An 18,059-nucleotide genomic window follows, 5' to 3' on the forward strand; every position below is an offset into this window, starting at 1 on the left:
ATCAATAGGGCCCCAGAAGATGAGTATACTTTATGGGGTCTCGAACTCTTCTCCTCTTTTTTTTTTTTTTTTTTTTTTGTTATTCTGATACATATGTCATCATCATATCTCCTTTTTCCTTGTTTTAATCTCTCCTCCCCACTCCGTTTATTTTGTGGATCCTTAATGAGACTTAATGAGAAAGCAATTGTATGACATCTAGGACTTGCTAAATTTGGTTCTACTGATTTCTTTTTTGTATCATCTTCCCCTTTCTACCAAGAACAAAAAAAAAAAAAAAAAAAAAAGATCCTGGGCCATATTTGATACCCCGTCCAATTTTTTTTTTCTTTTGGTGATTCGCTCCTTTTATTCATTTCTCTTTTTGCTTTCCATATACTTTTATTTATTTATTTTTTGTCATTCTTTTTTTTTGATCATTAATTGTAGATAATAAAAAAAAAAACGCTCCTTTTCCTCTCGTTCTTCTTCTTCTTCTCTTTCTCTATATATATATAAATATATATGTATACATAGAAATATATACAAATAGAGACACTTTGATGCTAAAGTAGATGGTTCCAGTTACCAAGGTATATATATATATATAACACATTGTTTATCATCTATTCGTTTCTTCTAACTCTCTTTTCTTTTTTTCAAACAGATTTCTTCGGATATTCAACAGTCTTCACTCTCTTGGAAACAAGGTAAATATATTTATTAATATACTTCTTTTATATATTCAACATAATATTTTTAATAGATCAAAACTTCGAATATTGGGACAGTGAGTTTCTCGAAACTCAAGGTCCTCGACCAAAGGTAAAAAATAAAACAAACAAACAAATAGGTCCAGTTCATTTGTAAAAGAAACTTAAATTGTTTTATATATTAGAAAACAACTGGTGGCTCTTATTCAACCCCACTCCAAAAAATGCCATCTTCCACTGATATTGAAAAACGATTAGAATTCTTACAAGATATGGAAAAAGCAAAGAAACAATTGGCTCTTTTTCGACAAGAAATGAAAGGATTGGAAACACAAATGAATGACATTTCAGAAAATTTGGTAATAAAAAGAAAAAAGAAAAATCAATAGCTTTATTAAAAACTTTCTTTTTTTGTTTTATTTTATATAGCATGAATCCAAAAATCGCGTCTGTAAGTCAAACATAAATAATTATATTGATAAAATTTATTAAATTTAATTTTGTAGATGAGATAGAACAAGATTTGACAGAAACACAAGAAGATAATGTGAATCTACAAGTTCTTTTGGAAAGAGCAGTTAAAAGCCAAAAAGAATCTGATATTTTTGCTACTCAAGCCATACGGAATATTCACTCTGATTTAAACATGGTAAAGTGTTAATTTATCACTATATTGTTATACTCAAATTTAATCTTTTTTTCTTTTTTGGAGTAGGTAGTACGAGAAAACAATCAACTTCAAGAACGATTATCTTCGATCGAATATATTCAACGGGAACACAAAGGAAATGTACATGATATGGTGACAAGAATGCGTGAATATGTTTACATGTTAGAACAAGCCCAAGATACCATACAACTCATGCAAGAATCAACAACAAAACAATCATCTTTACTTGGTCATGATATTGATGTGATGTCTGTATCTATGCAAGATCTTAGTCTGGATTCTCGTCGAACTAGTGAAACGTCATCTTATATTACAGAAGAAGATGATATCGGAATCTTGGTCCGAAAGGAATCACAAACAACGGAGCCATCATCACCAAAACAACAATCAACAATACCTTCAACTTACATTACTTCACATCCTCGAATTGTTCATAAACGTGCTTCCTTTCCAACTTTTTTGCCTTCACCTGTATTGACACCTCAAAAAGATTTTACTTTTCTTCAATCTCAAACAATCCATGCATCCTCTGACAATCAGTCACGGCAACAAACTCAAAAATCAAAAATATCAAAATCACAACAACAAGGTCTTTTACTACTTTTGAACGATTAGATTCACTCCATCCTTATTTTATTTATTTATTATTATTATTATCACTATTTATTACAATTATCTATATTACTCAACATCGTCATCATTATCATCACTATTTTTTTTTTGTTTCAATCTATCTTCCTCTATACATACAATCCATCAATATAGTTCTGTATCACCTTTTTTTTTTTTTTTACTATACCACTTATTTATATTAATAAAGAATACGTCATATTTCATGCAAGGAAGTTTGATTTGTACAAGGGTAAACTACATCAAAAATGATCTAGACAATGAGCGATATATTCTATGCCAAGCAAAAGTTGTATAAGCCCAATTCAAGTCTCCGCAATGTGTAATTTGTGATTGGGCTATTTTACAGTTCGATCGAAACTCCGGAAAAGAATTGTTGTTGTATGCTTCTCTCTCTCTGGTTCCTTTTCCTTCCATTTCTTTCATTATTATTATTATTATTATTATTATTATTATTATTATATTAATTTATTTAGACGTAAGCCATATGAATCCTGTTTTTTATTCTTTTCTTATTAATTTTTTATTACTTTATTCTTTTAGCAATTCGAACGATAACTTGTACTCTATTCTTGGAAAAGTTGAATACAAATGTCTGTAAGTTTTATAAAACATAGTCAAACAATAAAAGAATACCATAAAGAAGAGAATATGAACAAGTGAAGAATGAATCTTTTCTTTTAGTATGTATATACTTTATTTATTCATATTCTTTTTATTTGTTTAGGATCAAGACTCAAAGATACAAGAACTTATATCTCGTATTGAACAGAATGAACGTGTCCGGGATACTGCTAAACATATGCGACCATTGCTAACCGACCGGAATGCTCTTTCCCAATGTGATACTGAAATTAAGAAGGCTCAAATGTACATTGACTATTTTACAGAAGAACTTCATAAACTTCAACATCGTTCGGGAAGATCTTCGGCTGATGACCCACTCAATACAAACAACCGTTCAAGCTCCTCTTCCTTGTCTCCTTCTGCTACCAATACGGATAAAAATAATTTACCTGTCAAGAAAAGATATAGTACTCTTGGTAAATATATATATATATATATAAATATTGCTATGTCTTTTTTTCTTATTCACTTTTATCACTATATATATATATAATTAGACTTGTTAACGACAAACACACCTTACAACAAACCCAAAGTATCTCTCAAACTTCATGAATTGGAATACAAACTCGACGTGGAAAAGAAAGTGTTGGAAGGTATCAAAACAATGGCTGATGCTTTGGATCGTCTTGGAACTCAAAATGATAGAAAACAACGAGATGAAATTAAAAATCAAATGTATGAAAGTATTGAAAAACTTGGACTTTTGAATCGGGCATTACGTAAATATAAGGGACTATATATTGGTGAAGGAGAAGATGAAGAAGAAGATTATGGTAATACTAAAAGAAAATTTTTAAAAAAAAAAAATGAAAATCTCATCTTTTGTTTATATATTTCCATAGAATTGGAAACACCTCCATCTGCTCGATTACCACCAGGATTCCGTAGACCAGTGACAGGCAAATTACAATTAGAAATTTTAGAAGCAAGGGAATTAGCTCACGCTCCTACAAGAATGATTCGATCTCCTGAAACTACAGTATATATCAAGATTGATGGTAATATCGTATTTCGCTCAAAATCATCAAAGAACGATAATCGATGGAATGATCTTTGTGAAATACATGTCAACAAGGCGTCTGAAGTAGAAGTAGCTATTTATGATCATTCTGGAGAACGTAGTTTACCCATTGGAATGTTTTGGTTACGTATTACTGATATAGCTGAAGGTCTTCGAAAACGTAAGATTCAACAAGATAATGGACAAGGTTGGGCTCCTGCTGGTGATGCTGGACGACAACGAAAGCAAGATATGGATGATCAATCTCATCAACAACAACAAGAACGACCTCTTCCCCCTTTACCTACTTCAGCACAAGTGACAGAAGATGGCAATGGAATCCAGGCTTGGTTTGATGTTGAACCTGTTGGTGAAATGTGTCTGCGACTAAATTTCGGTAAAACTTGTCAAAAATACGAAAAAAAGATATAAACTTACTCTCTTTTTTTTTTTTTTTTTTTTTTTTTACTGTATTATATATCTATATTAGTGCGTGAAGCTGCAAATCGTCGACCTTTGGATAAACTTGGCCGTGCAGGTGCTGTTCGTCAAAGACCTGAGGCTATTCATGAAATGAATGGTCATCAATTTGCCGAAAAGAAATTCTACAATGTCATGAAATGTGCTCTTTGTGGTGACTTTTTGGTGAATTCTGGATACCAATGTGAAGGTAATGAGAAAAAAAAATTGCCATATCTGGTCAAAGCTGACTAATGATCTCTACTTTATATATATATATATATATATATTAGATTGTGACTATACTTGCCACAAAAAGTGCTATACAAAGGTGGTTACAAAATGTATTTCCAAATCGGAAAAGGTAATTATTCAAAAAGAGAGATTCATACTAAATATATACTGAAACCCTCTTTTTTTTTTTTCTCATTCATATCATTTACTTGGATTGTTATTATTATTATTAGGATGTGGATGAAGATAAACTCAATCATAAGATTCCTCATCGCTTTGAACCTATTACAAATATTGGTGCCAATTGGTGTTGTCATTGTGGCTATATGCTTTCATTGGGTTCCAGAAGTGCAAAGAAATGTTCAGGTAATTAGGATATTATAGAGCAGTAATGATGATGATAGTGGTACTAATTTCCTTTTTCTTTCTTTTCTTCCCACCTTCATCATAGAATGTGGCATTACTTGCCATATCAAGTGTGCTCATCTCGTCCCCGACTTTTGTGGTCTATCGATGGAAATGGCAAATCAAATGCTCGCAGAAATCAAAGCAGCAAGACGCAAGACAGGTGACGGATCAAGTTCATCATTGCAACCACCCTCTCTCAGACCTAGCCAAAGTTCTAAAACGACAGAAGATACCAAAGTCGACGAAAAAGCAACGACCGATTTGTCCAAACGATTATCCCATGTAAACCTCGGTGCTATTCCTTCAACCTCACCTGTACCTTCACCTTCCAATAGCACAAGTAATATCGATCCTTATGCTCCTATACCCAATAAAAATCGTCTATCTAACACTATGCAAGTACCAAATGGTGCAATTGCCCCCAGTATTTCTGGTCATACGCCCACAACTGCGACAAAAACAGTATCACGACAAGTTACCTTGGATGATTTTAGCTTTTTAGCTGTACTTGGCAAAGGCAACTTTGGCAAGGTAAGGAATAGAAACATTTTTTAAGAATACTTTATTTATTATTTTGTTGTTTTATAGGTGATGTTGGCTGAAGATAGACATGATCAAACATTATATGCTGTCAAAGTATTGAAAAAAACGGTTTATTATAGATAATGATGAAATGGAAAGGTAATCAACCATAAAAAAAAAAAAGATGAAAAAAAAAATACTAATGATTTCTATTTTAGTCTTCGATCTGAAAAACGTATCTTCCAAGCTGCTAACCGTGAACGACATCCCTTCTTGATTGGTCTTCATTCTTGTTTCCAAACTGAATCTCGTGTATATTTTGTCATGGAATACGTTAGCGGTGGGGATTTGATGTGGCATATTCAGCGAGAACCTTTCTCTGAACGACGAGCAAAGTAAGTCATCAAAAAAAGAATAGCCCAGCGGATTACTAAAAAAAATAATTTATATATATATATATATAGATTCTATGCTTGTGAAGTGATGTTGGCTTTAGAATATTTCCATAGTTTAGGAATCATCTATCGAGATTTGAAATTGGACAATATTATGCTTGGATTAGATGGACACATCAAGGTGGCTGATTATGGGCTCTGCAAGGAAAATATGTTCTATGGGAATAACACTGGTACGTTTTGTGGTACTCCTGATTTTATGGCACCTGAAATCTTATTGGAACAACGATATGGTCGTGCTGTAGATTGGTGGGCATTTGGTGTCTTAATTTATGAAATGTTACTTGGTCAGGTAAGCGTATATATGATATGTTTAACATTTGAACAATGGAAGATAGATATTGATATATATATATATTGTTTTGTTTCTATTAGTCTCCTTTCCGTGGTGAAGATGAAGATGAAATCTTTGATGCTATTTTGGAAGATGATATTCTTTATCCTATCAATATGTCCAGGGACTCTGTTTCTATCTGTCAAAGGGTAAGATAGCTTTTATATATATACCAAGTCTTATTTCTATCACTCACTTTTTTTTTTTTTTTTTTACCTTTGAATAGTTACTGACTCGTGATCCAAATCATCGACTTGGAGCAGGACCGGATGATGCTGCAGAAATTCGGGCCCATCCTTTTTTCTTTGGTGTAAATTGGGACGATATGCTTGCAAAACGTGTACCACCACCTTTCTATCCTACAGTAGCTGGACGCTTAGATACTTCCAACTTTGATGAACAATTTACCGCAGAACGACCAGCTTTGACACCCATTCCTGGTGGTATGGCACGAGCCGAGCAACAAGAATTTTTACAATTCTCCTATGTAGCGGATTGGGCATATGGTGAACATTAGTTTTTATTTATTTATTCGTTTCGTCTTTTTTGTTACGTTTTAACCTGCAGTTTTTGATGATTATTATTATTTTGTGTATATCTTGAAAATAAAGTTTTACTTCTTGACTATTTAGTTGTCATGACTACTACGATGGATGATGGGTTTATTAAAAGCGCAGTCGTGATCACAAAAGAGGTGCAAAGAATTTTTTAGTTGTCGTGCGCAGTTTTTTTTTTTTATAAATGTTGTCGCTCTACTAACTCTATTTTTTTTTTTTTTTTTTCAATTACCCCTCTCACTTTTTTTTTTTTTTTTTTTGTTTGTCAAACACATTTTTTTTTTTTCAATCCTCTTCGTTGTCTTACTTTTACTCATGTGGCCTGCTTTGATTAGAGGATCTGTTTTCTCATCAATCAGAAGTAGTGCTCTTTTACCCTCGGACAATCCTACTGACGATATACTTCCATCACTTCATGACAATCTTACCTTCAACTCGCATATTCACACCATCAACAACAACAATAATACTACGGATTCAAGGGGAAAGGCTAATACTAATAATAGTCTGAATACTATTGAAAACAGTGGCCATGTCCATCGTGACAATACAAGTCAAAATAATACCACCGCCAACAGTCTTTTGAAGGAAACTCCTGTTCGTCGTTGTGAAATGCTAAGCATCAAAGAACTGACCAATTGTGAAGTTCGTCCCGATACCCCACCTTCTGGTTCTCTGTATTCCTCTTGGTCTTTGTCGCGCGCCAGTTCTTTTTCTCAGCAGCAGCCTTTGGACCATCCCCCTTATTTGGATCGATCACCTATATCAGCCACATCAGAATATGAAACCGCCGATATGGATGAAGAACCATCTTACCATCATCATCATGGATATGAACAAGCCACCAATGAAGCAACAACAATAAAAATGATCACCAGCCACTATGATGATGACAAAAAGGATAATAACAAAACCAAGAACATTGTCATACGGGACCGAAGAGGACGGAAGAAGAAATCATTGTCATCTTTATCATCCAGCAATGCAGATACCGACAAGGAAGAAGATGATCAACAAAAGAAGAAGGCCAATATGGAAGATCGACCTTTTGCCTGTCCATTGTGTGAACGCCGTTTCAACCGAAGATACAACCTCAATGCTCATATTCGTATTCATGATCCTCATCGGAAGAAACTGTTTGATTGTCCTGTATGTACTCAATCCTTTGACCGGAAACATGATCGTGATCGCCATGTGGATGCCCTTCATTTTGAAAACAAACGTCGTGCCCATTGCCACCTTTGTGATGCCTCTTTTACCCGTCGTGACGCCCTGACCAGACACATGCACAAATTACATACCCGAACCTCTACTTCATGACATCTCTCCCACACACACACACACGAAACATTATTTTTTTTTCTTTTTACATATACGTATATATATATAAATAGATAGATATCATTCTACATCCCCCCCTCGACTTCTATTCTTTCTTCCATTACAGTATACATATATTATCTCCCTTTCTCACTCAAACAAAAAAGATTAGATTTCGTTTTTTTTTTCTCTCCCATATATATATATACCTGTACTCTTTTTACTATTATTATTATTATTATTCATTCCTTATATTTGATTTGAATTCAACTATTGTTGTCATTGATGATATTCATTTGTATGTACCTTTTCGATTTTTTTTTAAAAAAAAAAAAAAAAGATAAAAATAAAAAGTTTACCTTTGTCTATATTATCAATTGTTTGGAAAAAAAGTCATGAGAATTTATTTTTTTTATTGATGTTGTACAATAAAACTATATAATTTTAACATACTAAGAATGCGTTCAAAAAAAAAAAAAATTATTGTAGCATGACGACATTTTCAGCTGATGGATGGTATCTGTCAAACATGAATCCTATTTTTATTTGTTTGTTTATTGATTGTTTATTCAATGATAAATAAGATGATCTAAAAGAAAGAAAAAGACTATATTAAGAAGAGCTATGTTGTTGACAACGTTCCAAGTAAGCGGCCCATCCAGCATCACGATAACGAGCAGCTTGTTGTTGTACTTGATCAGGTTGTCCGTAGATCCCACGACCGACAATGATCACATCACAACCACTTTCCACAATGACTTGATGAGGAGTACGATATTGTTGTCCAAGACCATCACCCTTGATATCCAATCCAACGCCTGGAGCCATGACAATGAAATCCTCATCATCGGTTTCGTTCATTTGATGCTGCGCAATAAATCCAAATACAAAATCTTGATGACGCCGTGCCATAGCCACCGAAGAAGTCGTATATTCACCTTGTGTCAATGCTCCCTTGGATGACATTTCAGCCAACAGTAAAAGCCCGCGTCCCAATGGTAACCCAACTTCCTTTAAGCCTTGAATGATCCCTTCGCCTGGCACAGTGTGTGCATTCGTGATATGTGACCAAGACGCAATCTTGTAGATCCCATTTCCATATTGATGTTTCACTGTGTTTCCAATATCTGCAAACTTTCGATCTTCGAAAATCATAAAGTCATGTTGTTGTGCTAATTGTTCCAATTGAGTCACCAGATCTTGATCAAAATCATCCACAATATCAATATGTGTCTATCAGAAAGAAATAAAAAAAAGAAAAAAAGGGTTCAGTAAAAGAGGAGAAATAGATATATATATATATATATATTAGATAATACCTTGAGAACACACACATATGGACCAACTGCAGCAGCTATGGAGAGAAGTTCAGCTTTCTTGGTCACATCCACAGCCACGGATAAATTGGTTTGTTTTCGCTCCATAAGTTCAAGTAATGCACGTGCACAAGTATTAGAATGATTTTTAGCTCGTTCACTATAAGTTTTGAAAGTATTCATGTTGAAAAAAGGAAAGGAAGTGGGGTAAGGGGGAAAAGAAAGAAAGAACAAAAAAAAAGAAAACAATCGATTGAAATTTTTGAACATATAAAAAAAAAAAAATTGTTCCCATCTGACTCTGAATTACCCAGCTATTTCTCTTTTTTTTTTTTTTTTCTTTATAATATGGAAGATCAGGATAACAGCAACAAAAGAGAGAATCCTTATTTATCAAACTCTCTACCTTTAAATAAACGACAACATGTCACACTGAAACCACATACAAAATCCGAGGATGCCACCTCTGACCTTCTTGGACGTAAAACTGGCATTCACTTGGCTCCTCCTCAAAAACCAACAACAACCCGTCAACGCGAAAAGTACATTTATGGCAATTATACAAACTATTACAAGTAAGTTAAACATACTTAAACAACCAATTAAAAAAAGAAATGGAAACTGATTTGTTTTTTTTTTTTCTGGGAATCTATAGAACGCGACGGAACGATGCTAACAAACTTGATCCTCGTCTATCATTACTAAATACATCTTTATTCAAGGACAAGAACGTATTAGATATTGGTTGTAATTCTGGAAATATCACCATAGTTATCGGTAATCCTTTATACTGTATTTTTTTTTTTTTTTTTTTACTGATGTGTTCTATACATGTATATATATTTAGGACAACAATGTAAACCTCGACATATTTTAGGTGTAGATATTGACGATCGTTTGATTGCCCAGGCACGAACTTTACTACGAACAACATATTCTCTTCAGCAACCTAATATCAACATAGATAATGATGATTCAAAACCACTTAGTGTGGATGTCAAACTTCAAACTCATTACTTTCCTCGCTCTATGGTGACAATGTTTGGCTTCATGTCGACGAATATGCCTCCTTCATACAAGAATCATGATTTCCCTTACAATACCTCCTTTCAAGAAGGTGATTGGCTGAATATGGATATTAAGGAAAATGAATACGACACCATCTTAGCGTAAGTAGATAATAAATTTGACTAATGTTTGATACTCAAATCATTATTATAGTCTTAGTATTACCAAATGGATTCAATTACATCGTGGAGATCAAGGTATCAAAGACTTTTTCCAAAGGGTATACCAATCTTTGAAACCTGGTGGAGTCTTGGTACTTGAACCTCAAACCTTTAAGTCTTATGAACGACGTGCAAAAGGATCAGAGGTAAAGAATAGAATAGAATACATGGTATGATGATTGATTGATTTCTTCTTTTATATATGTATGATGTAGGAAATGACAGATATTTTGGACAAAATTAAATTCAAACCCGAAGATTATGATGACTACTTGATGAAAGAAGTCGGATTCAAGGTGGTCACACCATTAGGAACTCCCAATACAGATTCAAAAGGTATAGAAGAAGAAAAAATGAAAGAAGAAAAGACTAAAGCATCTCTTTAAAAAAAATTAGGGTTTTCACGACCATTGTACCTCTATACCAAATAGTAATCATTCTTCGCTTTACACAATCACTCTTTTAGTTTTACATATTCAAATCATTTTGTAGTTATTCCAATAATAAAAATCGTAGAATATATATATTTTTTTTATTGACAAAAAAAAAATCAAAAGATATAAAAATGTACAGGAGTATATAAAAAGGAAGATCTATCTATCTATTGTTTAGTTTGAAGGGAGGACACATCAAAGACACGACATTTCGATTTAAAGACTTGAATGGTACGATCACGGACAATACCTTCCACCACCAATTCATTGGCAATCATACGTCGCTACAAAACAAACAAAAATCATCCATCAAAAAAAAAGGTCAGTAAGTTGATTATTATTCTTATTATTTTACCTTGGTTTCATCACTAAAGAGACTGGATTGAGTATCATAATCATCGGGATCTTGTTGCAATAGATTTGTCTTGCGATCAATCTCGGCATCCATCACCTTGAGACAATAATCTACTGCATCTTCACGTTTACGATAGGCACTGGCTAATTGCTTGAAAAAGTCACCACAAGCTTGTTCAGAATGAGTATCCGTTGAATTAAGACGAAGAATAATATTGTCATCCACACGACGCAGTTCCTTCAGCATATCTATTTATTAGCCAAAACAAAACAAGATGTAAGTTAACATACAACCTGTCAAAATAGATATATATTTCAAAAGAATCCCTTTTTTTTTTTGTGGATGTACCGTTAAAAAAAAAAAAAAAAAAAAAAAAAAAAAAAAAAGGAAAGAAAAAACTTGCCTTTGAAGAAGGAAAAGTTGGAGCATGTTGATGGAGTTAATGGTTTGTCGGACATGACGTGAGATCAATGGAATTAAACAAAGGAGAAAGGAGTAAACAAAAGAACTGGAAGAAATATATAAAAAGCAAGGGAAAGAAAAAGAGAAAAAAACACCCAGCAACAAGCGGTGGTTAAATGAGTGTCATTTTGGACAGATCAGACTATGGCAAAAAAAAAAAATCGGTTTTTATGGAAGACATCATTTATTTAGAATAATCAATCAATCAATATAACTAAGCAAATACACTCTTCGTTGCGAAGAACATCACTATAAAACCCCAAATAATCAACAGTCCAGCTGCTATATCTAAATACCAACATGTCGCGCCATCATCCATATCCATCACCACAGGTTCTTCCTCGACCATCACTGGATAAGCCGAATGATTACTCTCACTTGATGTACTGCTGCCAATAGAGTTGTAATCAAGGTTGTTGTTGACATGATTTATTAGAGGTTGTTTCGCCTCTTCTTGTTGTTGACCACGAATAGACCGAGTGACGATATAAGATGCTGCAGGAAGTATATAAGCCAAAGTAGTTGCCGCCACACCACCAATAAGAGTGTATACTTTACCCACCGAATGAACACAAACTCCAAGGATGGTGATAATAATCGATAATAAAACAGTAACTCCATAATGTTGATAAGCGTTTGGTTGCTTTTCTGGTGTTTCAAATCCAAGTGATTTTTGTATTGCTTCACGAGCTGGATAAAAAGCCATTCTAATTAAAAAAAAAAAAAAAATGAATATATATATATCCTCTACTTTTTTTTTTGAATTCGCACTTACGGTACAGTCAGAATCATACTAAAACCCAAAGCAAATCGACCAATATTGATCACAGCATCATCTGCAGGAAAGTTCAAAAAAAGATTGGGTTGCACATCCTTGCCAAAACTAAGAAATCCAATGACAGCAAATGCCATTGACATGATGTAACTGATGATAGCAGCAATCGTGACTGCATAAGCCCACATACGAGAAGTTTGTTCCTTTAAAGCCAAAAAGTTATTGAATGCCACTTGGGAGCAAGCAAATCCAAAAGCCATAATAGCCCCTGCACCAAAAATATCTGGACCAACCCAATCCAAAGTTGCTGTATGAGTTGGAGAATAAAGAGGAGCCCTAATCAATAGTGTCAGCAGGATGATGGGTAAACAAAGCACAGATACAATAGACCAACGTGCCAATGCACCTATGGATCGGGACAAATTCAAAGGGAATATCTAAAAAAAAAAAAAAAAAAAAAAAAAGAGATGATTCATATATAAGACTTTAATTCGTCAACAACTTACCAAGAAGACAGAAATGAAAATCAATATCATTGAACGATCTGAGAGGTTTGGATATTGAGGAAAATATAATGCTAATAATACAGGGAGAGTATCACCAATCACTATATAAAGAAATAAAATTGAGTTCAATAATATAGCGAAAGCATGATAAGACCATGGGACTGACAGAATTCACTGTAATTTTTTTTTTTTTGTATATTTCTTATTGATAGAACTTACAAATAATATAACTAAGACATGCACCAGCGGCTTGAATCAATATCATAAAGTTCAAAAAATGATATCCAGGTCGACCTAAGAGATATTCTACCAAAGCAGCAAATTTGTAAATACCAACACGTTGACCGGCAACAATCAACATATATAACCCAATTTGAGATACCACAGACACAAACAATGATAAAGCTAATCCACTAATAAATCCTGCATTATACAACGCAAACGGTACTTTTTTATGTATGGAGAACAAAGAGAGAAAAAAAACAATGGTAAGTAAGCAAGAATAGAAGTTTTTTTTTTCTATATATGAACTTACATCCAATGATCCCTGCACCCACAGTAGCATTGACTAAATTAAAGGCAACTTCCACAGCAGAGCGAGTTCCATAACCAGGTTGATGTGCTTGTAATAGATCTCGTTCAGTATTGGTAAGAGAAGGAATACTAGTTTTCAACTGTACTTGGTGGTCACCATGAGTAGTCATCAAAGTCAAGAAATATAAGATAAATAAAATATAGAAAAAGAAAAGTACGTAAGAGAAAAAAAAAGGAAAAAGAAAAGGAAAAAGGAAAAAGGAAGAGAGAAAGGAGGAAAAGGAAAAAAAAAAGAAGCGGATACCAAAAACTACCCCATTAAAAAATGACGGTGGCAATTGAACCAATGACCGATCAGCATGAATCTACAGCGATATCTTTTTTTTTTTTTTGATTCTTAGAATACACCATCATTATCTATTGTGAAATGACGAATACTAAGAAAAGAGAAAGAACGAGAGAGAGATTACCTATTGCATCGTGAGAGACTGTCCATCCTACATAGGATATTCTTTTTGGTGAGAATATGATATATTTTATCAGAGCATCGATTTTGAAGACTTCATCATCTTCTTATTCCCTACCAGAGGAATGATGATTGGTGAAAATAAGGGGTAAGGTTGCACGTTTATGTCGTGCATATTTTCATTTCATATTTCGGTTCCCGCCGACTGCGTTAAATCAGATGTCTGTATCTTTTACATACACGTCATTGTAACAAAAGTCTTTTTTATTACAATGACGTATATTTTGTCATAGATACGTACTGAACGTTACATGTGGTATACTTCGATCTTTTCTTTTCTTTTTTGCATAATACAATTATGCGTTCTTATAAACAAAATAGAAAGTTCTTCTCTTACATACTGTCGCAAAAACGTAATGATCATATCTGAAGGATGAAACTAATTGGATTGATATATTGTTAAGGTTTTGGTTTTTATTGGATGAGTGAATGATGATGATTGCTAACGGTTCATGAACAAATGAATAATGACCGCTGATGGATGCCATGAACAATGATCTGATGGTTAATGATTATTAAAGATAACGATCTAGACGAAATAGTAAAGTAGGATCTTCAAACTTTTTTTTTTTTTTTGTACAGTGGCGAAAATTCCTTATGCGCATAAAAGCTTTTAGATCCCCTGAAGTCATAGTGCTCATTCATTCATATCTTCTTCATCATCAACATCAAAACATCATCAAAGAATCATCACTACCGTTATCCGTTCTCATAGTAATTAATTATATGTAAAACTTCACCACAATTTATCCTGTTTCTAAAACTAATAAAAAAAAATACCCATATCATTCTAATAATCCTATTGTCGTTATAAAAAAAAATCATCCAATTGTTTTATTCACCCATAAAAAAAAATACATTATTTATTTCTATTCCATAGGTTTAATATCCCAAATCTTATCAGCATAATCACGAATAGCACGATCCGAAGAAAAAAAGCCCATACCAGAAGTACACAGGATGGATTTCTTAGCCCATAAGGATTTGTCACGGAAGGTTTGATCGACTTTGTCTTGCGCATTGAGATAATCGTCAAAGTCTTGAGAAATCAAATAATAGTCACCACCATAGGTCAAGGTATCAATCAAAGGGTTGAAAATGGAAGCCTCACCAAATACACCGGATTCGATAAAGTCAAGCACACCTTGTAAATTAGCATCAATCAATACCCCATAAAATTTCTGATGATGTCGTAGATCCGATACCTTGTCCGCCAAAGTACCAAACATAAAGATATTGTCTTGGCCAATTTCGTCCCTGATTTCAATATTGGCACCATCTACTGTACCCAAGATCAATCCTCCGTTCAGAACAAATTTCATATTCGATGTACCAGATGCTTCAGTGCCCGCTGTCGAAATGTGTTGTGAGATATCACTGGCTGGTATGATAATTTCTGCTAACGAAACCTTGTAGTCTGGAATAAATACAACCTTTAGCAATCCATCAATGGATTCATCATTGTTCACTACTTGAGCTACACTATTGATTAACTTGATCACCAATTTTGCTACATAATAACCAGGTGCAGCTTTTCCACCAAAGATCACCACACGAGGTACCAATTTGCTTCGTTCAGATTTGTCCATGTCAATTAGTTCTCGATATCGATAAATCACACCCAATATGTTCAAAAATTGTCGTTTGTATTCATGTATACTAAAATGAATTAAAAAAAAAAAAGATGAGTTTTTCATTTTTTTTTTCTTCATTTGTCGTCCCACTTTTTTTTTTTTTTTTTTTTGTTTCTCTTTACCGTTTGACTTGAATATCAAATAGTGCATCAGGAGAGACTTGTATGTCCAAGTTGGTAGAAATCCAAGAAGCCAATCTTTGTTTGTTTTGAAGTTTAACGTTCATCCATCGTTTTTGAAACTGCTTGTCATCAGCATGGGTCTTGAGTTTTGCTAATTCGTCCAAATGAAATACCCACTTTTCTGAACCCAAAGTCTCAGTGATCAAATCTCGTAGCGAAGGATTAGCCTGATACAGCCAGCGACGGGGAGTGATACCATTGGTAATATTGATAAACTTGTCCTCACCAAAGTAGCGAACAAAATCAGGGAAAATATCCTTTTTGACTAATTCAGTATGAAGCATTGCAACACAATTCACCTTATGAGAGCCTATCACCGCCAAATAAGCCATACGTACTTGTTGAGGATTTGATTCTTCAATAATAGACATTCGGTTGAGGATATCACGATCACCAGGGAATTGTTTTTCCACCTTTTGTAAAAAGAAAAGATTGATGTCGTAGATAATTTGCATATGTCTTGGAAGTAAATGTGTCATCATGGGTACCTCCCAACGTTCAAGAGCTTCAGGAAGCACAGTATGATTGGTGAATGCAAATGTCTTGGTAACCAAATCCCATGCCGTATCCCAAGGAAGTCCTTCCACATCTACAAATAATCGCTGAAGTTCTATAATCGCCATGACAGGATGTGTATCATTCAATTGTAAAGCCACTTGATCAGAGAATTCTTTCCATGGACGTTTGGAACGCTTGAACCGTCGAATAATATCTTGTAAAGAAGCACTAACCCAAAAGTATTCTTGTTTGAGACGAAGTTCTTTACCAGAAGCATGATTATCATTTGGATAGAGTACAGCTGTTAAATTTGCAGCACGTTTTTGTTCATTCACTGCTTTGTCGTAATCACCATTGTTGAAGGCACCAAAATCAAATAAGTTTTGAGGTTGACTTTCCCAAAGACGAATATTACCACAGTTGTTTGTACCATAACCTAAAATCAATTTGTTATTATTATTATTATTATTGTTGTTCCTGCTGTTTTATTTATTTTCGCTTACCAGGAATAGGCATATCATATGCCATGGCTTGCACCGTTTCACCACCTTCCCACGATAATTTTGATTCACCAGCATCATTCATCTTGGTAGCCACATAACCATAAAATTGAACATCATACTTGATATCTTCTCGAGGAATTTCCCAAGGATTATCCAAACCAAGCCAATAATCAGGTGCTTCAACTTGAAAGCCTTCCTTGTTAATGATTTGTTTGAAGATGCCATATTGAAAACGAAGACCATAACCCCACACAGGATAATTCAATGTAGTTGCTGAATCCATATAACAAGCTGCTAATCGACCAAGGCCACCACTTGCTTTTCGAATGAAAAAGAGAAGGAAAAAAAAAAACAGGAGTCAGTGGTATTCTTTCATTTTCTCTTTACATATATAAAAATTACCTAAAGCAGCATCATTTTCTTGTTCCAAAAGATCTTCCATAGAAAATCCTAATTGTTTTATCGAGGTTGTATAATTTTTTTTAGTGGATAAACAATATAAAGCATTATCCAAAGCTCGACCCTATTTCGTAACAAAGACAAAAAAAAAAATTATAAGAAAAAAAAGTTTTAAAAAGTGTATGCTTACCAATAGGAACTCCATACTAAGATAATAGCATCGTTTTGGATTGATAACATGAAGTTTTTCTTGAGCAGTATTCCATTCTTCCAATAAGAGATCACGTACTGAATGAGCTGTGGCATGATACATAGCAGCTTTATCCACGTTGTATCGATGTCGACCAAGAGTGTATGTTGTATGATAGACAATATTTTTTTCAATATATTCTGGATCAGTTAAAGGATGAGGAGTAAGAGATTTCCAACGTTCCAAGACTTGGTCTTCTAATGCTGGGTGTTTGTTTGTTCGAGTGGGGATGTCACTAGGTTGCACAGCTGGAATATTGCCATGGATCACCACTTCCATCATACGTTGACTACTAACATTGGGTGAGAATAATCTTCTTCTTGGTGTAGGACGTGATTTGTTTGTAGACATGGTGAATGAACTATAAAGACAAATGAAAAAGAAAAAAGGAAGAGAAATAAAAAAAAATTGCGTGTTTTTTTTATGTAAAAAGTGAAACCATGCAATTTTTAACATCCCGATTGCATAGCGGATAAAGAGAGACTTTTATTAGGTACAACTTTATTGTGATCATCAAATGTATTTACAAAAAATACATTCCCAAA

The 18,059-nt window shown here is 33.9% G+C and overlaps 8 protein-coding genes across 8 annotated transcripts; 4 read left to right on the top strand and 4 right to left on the bottom strand.

Moving 5' to 3' along the window:
• The first annotated feature begins 309 nt into the window (after positions 1–309).
• Positions 310–2,164, top strand: BX664DRAFT_319924 (uncharacterized protein). The gene is made up of 7 exons (XM_051543029.1): positions 310–572; positions 647–689; positions 746–804; positions 878–1,051; positions 1,122–1,143; positions 1,199–1,341; positions 1,408–2,164. The coding sequence occupies exons 1-7, from the start codon at positions 555–557 to the stop codon at positions 1,975–1,977; spliced, it is 1,029 nt and encodes a 342-aa protein (XP_051404493.1). The 5' UTR covers positions 310–554; the 3' UTR covers positions 1,978–2,164.
• A 252-nt stretch (positions 2,165–2,416) lies between these two features.
• On the top strand, positions 2,417–6,816 carry BX664DRAFT_319928 (kinase-like domain-containing protein). Its single transcript, XM_051543030.1, has 14 exons — positions 2,417–2,470; positions 2,536–2,589; positions 2,720–3,035; positions 3,117–3,395; positions 3,465–4,019; positions 4,113–4,292; positions 4,375–4,445; positions 4,549–4,681; positions 4,767–5,254; positions 5,312–5,316; positions 5,464–5,640; positions 5,710–5,992; positions 6,076–6,183; positions 6,261–6,816. The coding sequence occupies exons 2-14, from the start codon at positions 2,584–2,586 to the stop codon at positions 6,549–6,551; spliced, it is 2,892 nt and encodes a 963-aa protein (XP_051404494.1). The 5' UTR covers positions 2,417–2,470; positions 2,536–2,583; the 3' UTR covers positions 6,552–6,816.
• Positions 6,817–7,623: 807 nt separating this feature from the next.
• BX664DRAFT_254513 (uncharacterized protein) lies at positions 7,624–7,911 on the top strand (the record flags this gene model as incomplete). Its single annotated transcript, XM_051540372.1, has 1 exon — positions 7,624–7,911. One exon carries the CDS (start codon positions 7,624–7,626, stop codon positions 7,909–7,911), a length of 288 nt encoding a protein of 95 aa, XP_051404495.1.
• Positions 7,912–8,376: 465 nt separating this feature from the next.
• Positions 8,377–9,445, bottom strand: BX664DRAFT_271847 (orotidine-5'-phosphate decarboxylase). Its single transcript, XM_051541165.1, has 2 exons — positions 9,231–9,445; positions 8,377–9,144 (listed from the first exon to the last, which is right to left on the bottom strand). The coding sequence occupies exons 1-2, from the start codon at positions 9,408–9,410 to the stop codon at positions 8,524–8,526; spliced, it is 801 nt and encodes a 266-aa protein (XP_051404496.1). The 5' UTR covers positions 9,411–9,445; the 3' UTR covers positions 8,377–8,523.
• A 109-nt stretch (positions 9,446–9,554) lies between these two features.
• On the top strand, positions 9,555–10,987 carry BX664DRAFT_319932 (Bicoid-interacting protein 3-domain-containing protein). Its single transcript, XM_051543031.1, has 6 exons — positions 9,555–9,802; positions 9,883–10,004; positions 10,075–10,396; positions 10,449–10,602; positions 10,672–10,792; positions 10,853–10,987. The coding sequence occupies exons 1-6, from the start codon at positions 9,576–9,578 to the stop codon at positions 10,885–10,887; spliced, it is 981 nt and encodes a 326-aa protein (XP_051404497.1). The 5' UTR covers positions 9,555–9,575; the 3' UTR covers positions 10,888–10,987.
• BX664DRAFT_319934 (caffeine-induced death protein 2) lies at positions 10,966–11,764 on the bottom strand. Its single transcript, XM_051543032.1, has 3 exons — positions 11,649–11,764; positions 11,246–11,493; positions 10,966–11,174 (listed from the first exon to the last, which is right to left on the bottom strand). The coding sequence occupies exons 1-3, from the start codon at positions 11,701–11,703 to the stop codon at positions 11,058–11,060; spliced, it is 420 nt and encodes a 139-aa protein (XP_051404498.1). The 5' UTR covers positions 11,704–11,764; the 3' UTR covers positions 10,966–11,057.
• A 91-nt stretch (positions 11,765–11,855) lies between these two features.
• BX664DRAFT_271854 (transmembrane amino acid transporter protein-domain-containing protein) lies at positions 11,856–13,804 on the bottom strand. Its single transcript, XM_051541166.1, has 5 exons — positions 13,524–13,804; positions 13,208–13,435; positions 12,989–13,089; positions 12,483–12,919; positions 11,856–12,414 (listed from the first exon to the last, which is right to left on the bottom strand). The coding sequence occupies exons 1-5, from the start codon at positions 13,690–13,692 to the stop codon at positions 11,922–11,924; spliced, it is 1,428 nt and encodes a 475-aa protein (XP_051404499.1). The 5' UTR covers positions 13,693–13,804; the 3' UTR covers positions 11,856–11,921.
• A 1,113-nt stretch (positions 13,805–14,917) lies between these two features.
• On the bottom strand, positions 14,918–17,865 carry BX664DRAFT_309948 (glycosyl transferase; the record flags this gene model as incomplete). Its single annotated transcript, XM_051542532.1, has 5 exons — positions 14,918–15,707; positions 15,805–16,798; positions 16,866–17,183; positions 17,268–17,388; positions 17,455–17,865. The coding sequence occupies 5 exons, from the start codon at positions 17,863–17,865 to the stop codon at positions 14,918–14,920; spliced, it is 2,634 nt and encodes an 877-aa protein (XP_051404500.1).
• Between the last annotated feature and the right edge of the window lie 194 nt (positions 17,866–18,059).

Source organism: Halteromyces radiatus, assembly GCF_025201355.1.
Source record: "Halteromyces radiatus strain CBS 162.75 chromosome Unknown BX664scaffold_1, whole genome shotgun sequence".
NCBI lineage: Eukaryota > Fungi > Mucoromycota > Mucoromycetes > Mucorales > Cunninghamellaceae > Halteromyces > Halteromyces radiatus.

What these genes read in the sequence shown, in the direction of transcription:
- BX664DRAFT_319924 (XM_051543029.1), top strand. An exon ending in ATGACATTTCAGAAAATTTG is followed by an intron (nt 1,052 to 1,121) that starts GTAATAAAAAGA and finishes TATTTTATATAG; the next exon opens with CATGAATCCAAAAATCGCGT. An exon ending in TGAATCCAAAAATCGCGTCT is followed by an intron (nt 1,144 to 1,198) that starts GTAAGTCAAACA and finishes TTAATTTTGTAG; the next exon opens with ATGAGATAGAACAAGATTTG.
- BX664DRAFT_319928 (XM_051543030.1), top strand. An exon ending in AGATGAAGAAGAAGATTATG is followed by an intron (nt 3,396 to 3,464) that starts GTAATACTAAAA and finishes ATATTTCCATAG; the next exon opens with AATTGGAAACACCTCCATCT. An exon ending in ATGAAATGTTACTTGGTCAG is followed by an intron (nt 5,993 to 6,075) that starts GTAAGCGTATAT and finishes TGTTTCTATTAG; the next exon opens with TCTCCTTTCCGTGGTGAAGA.
- BX664DRAFT_271847 (XM_051541165.1), bottom strand. Translation starts at nt 9,410, where the DNA reads ATGAATACTTTCAAAACTTATAGTGAACGAGCTAAAAATCATTCTAAT. An exon ending in CATATGTGTGTGTTCTCAAG is followed by an intron (nt 9,145 to 9,230) that starts GTATTATCTAAT and finishes TCTTTCTGATAG; the next exon opens with ACACATATTGATATTGTGGA.
- BX664DRAFT_319932 (XM_051543031.1), top strand. Translation starts at nt 9,576, where the DNA reads ATGGAAGATCAGGATAACAGCAACAAAAGAGAGAATCCTTATTTATCA. An exon ending in GAATACGACACCATCTTAGC is followed by an intron (nt 10,397 to 10,448) that starts GTAAGTAGATAA and finishes TCATTATTATAG; the next exon opens with TCTTAGTATTACCAAATGGA. An exon ending in GACGTGCAAAAGGATCAGAG is followed by an intron (nt 10,603 to 10,671) that starts GTAAAGAATAGA and finishes TGTATGATGTAG; the next exon opens with GAAATGACAGATATTTTGGA.
- BX664DRAFT_319934 (XM_051543032.1), bottom strand. Translation starts at nt 11,703, where the DNA reads ATGTCCGACAAACCATTAACTCCATCAACATGCTCCAACTTTTCCTTC. An exon ending in CAACTTTTCCTTCTTCAAAG is followed by an intron (nt 11,494 to 11,648) that starts GCAAGTTTTTTC and finishes GCTAATAAATAG; the next exon opens with ATATGCTGAAGGAACTGCGT. An exon ending in TCTTTAGTGATGAAACCAAG is followed by an intron (nt 11,175 to 11,245) that starts GTAAAATAATAA and finishes TTTGTTTTGTAG; the next exon opens with CGACGTATGATTGCCAATGA.
- BX664DRAFT_271854 (XM_051541166.1), bottom strand. Translation starts at nt 13,692, where the DNA reads ATGACTACTCATGGTGACCACCAAGTACAGTTGAAAACTAGTATTCCT. An exon ending in TTTTCATTTCTGTCTTCTTG is followed by an intron (nt 12,920 to 12,988) that starts GTAAGTTGTTGA and finishes TTTTTTTTTTAG; the next exon opens with ATATTCCCTTTGAATTTGTC. An exon ending in AGTATGATTCTGACTGTACC is followed by an intron (nt 12,415 to 12,482) that starts GTAAGTGCGAAT and finishes TTTTTTAATTAG; the next exon opens with AATGGCTTTTTATCCAGCTC.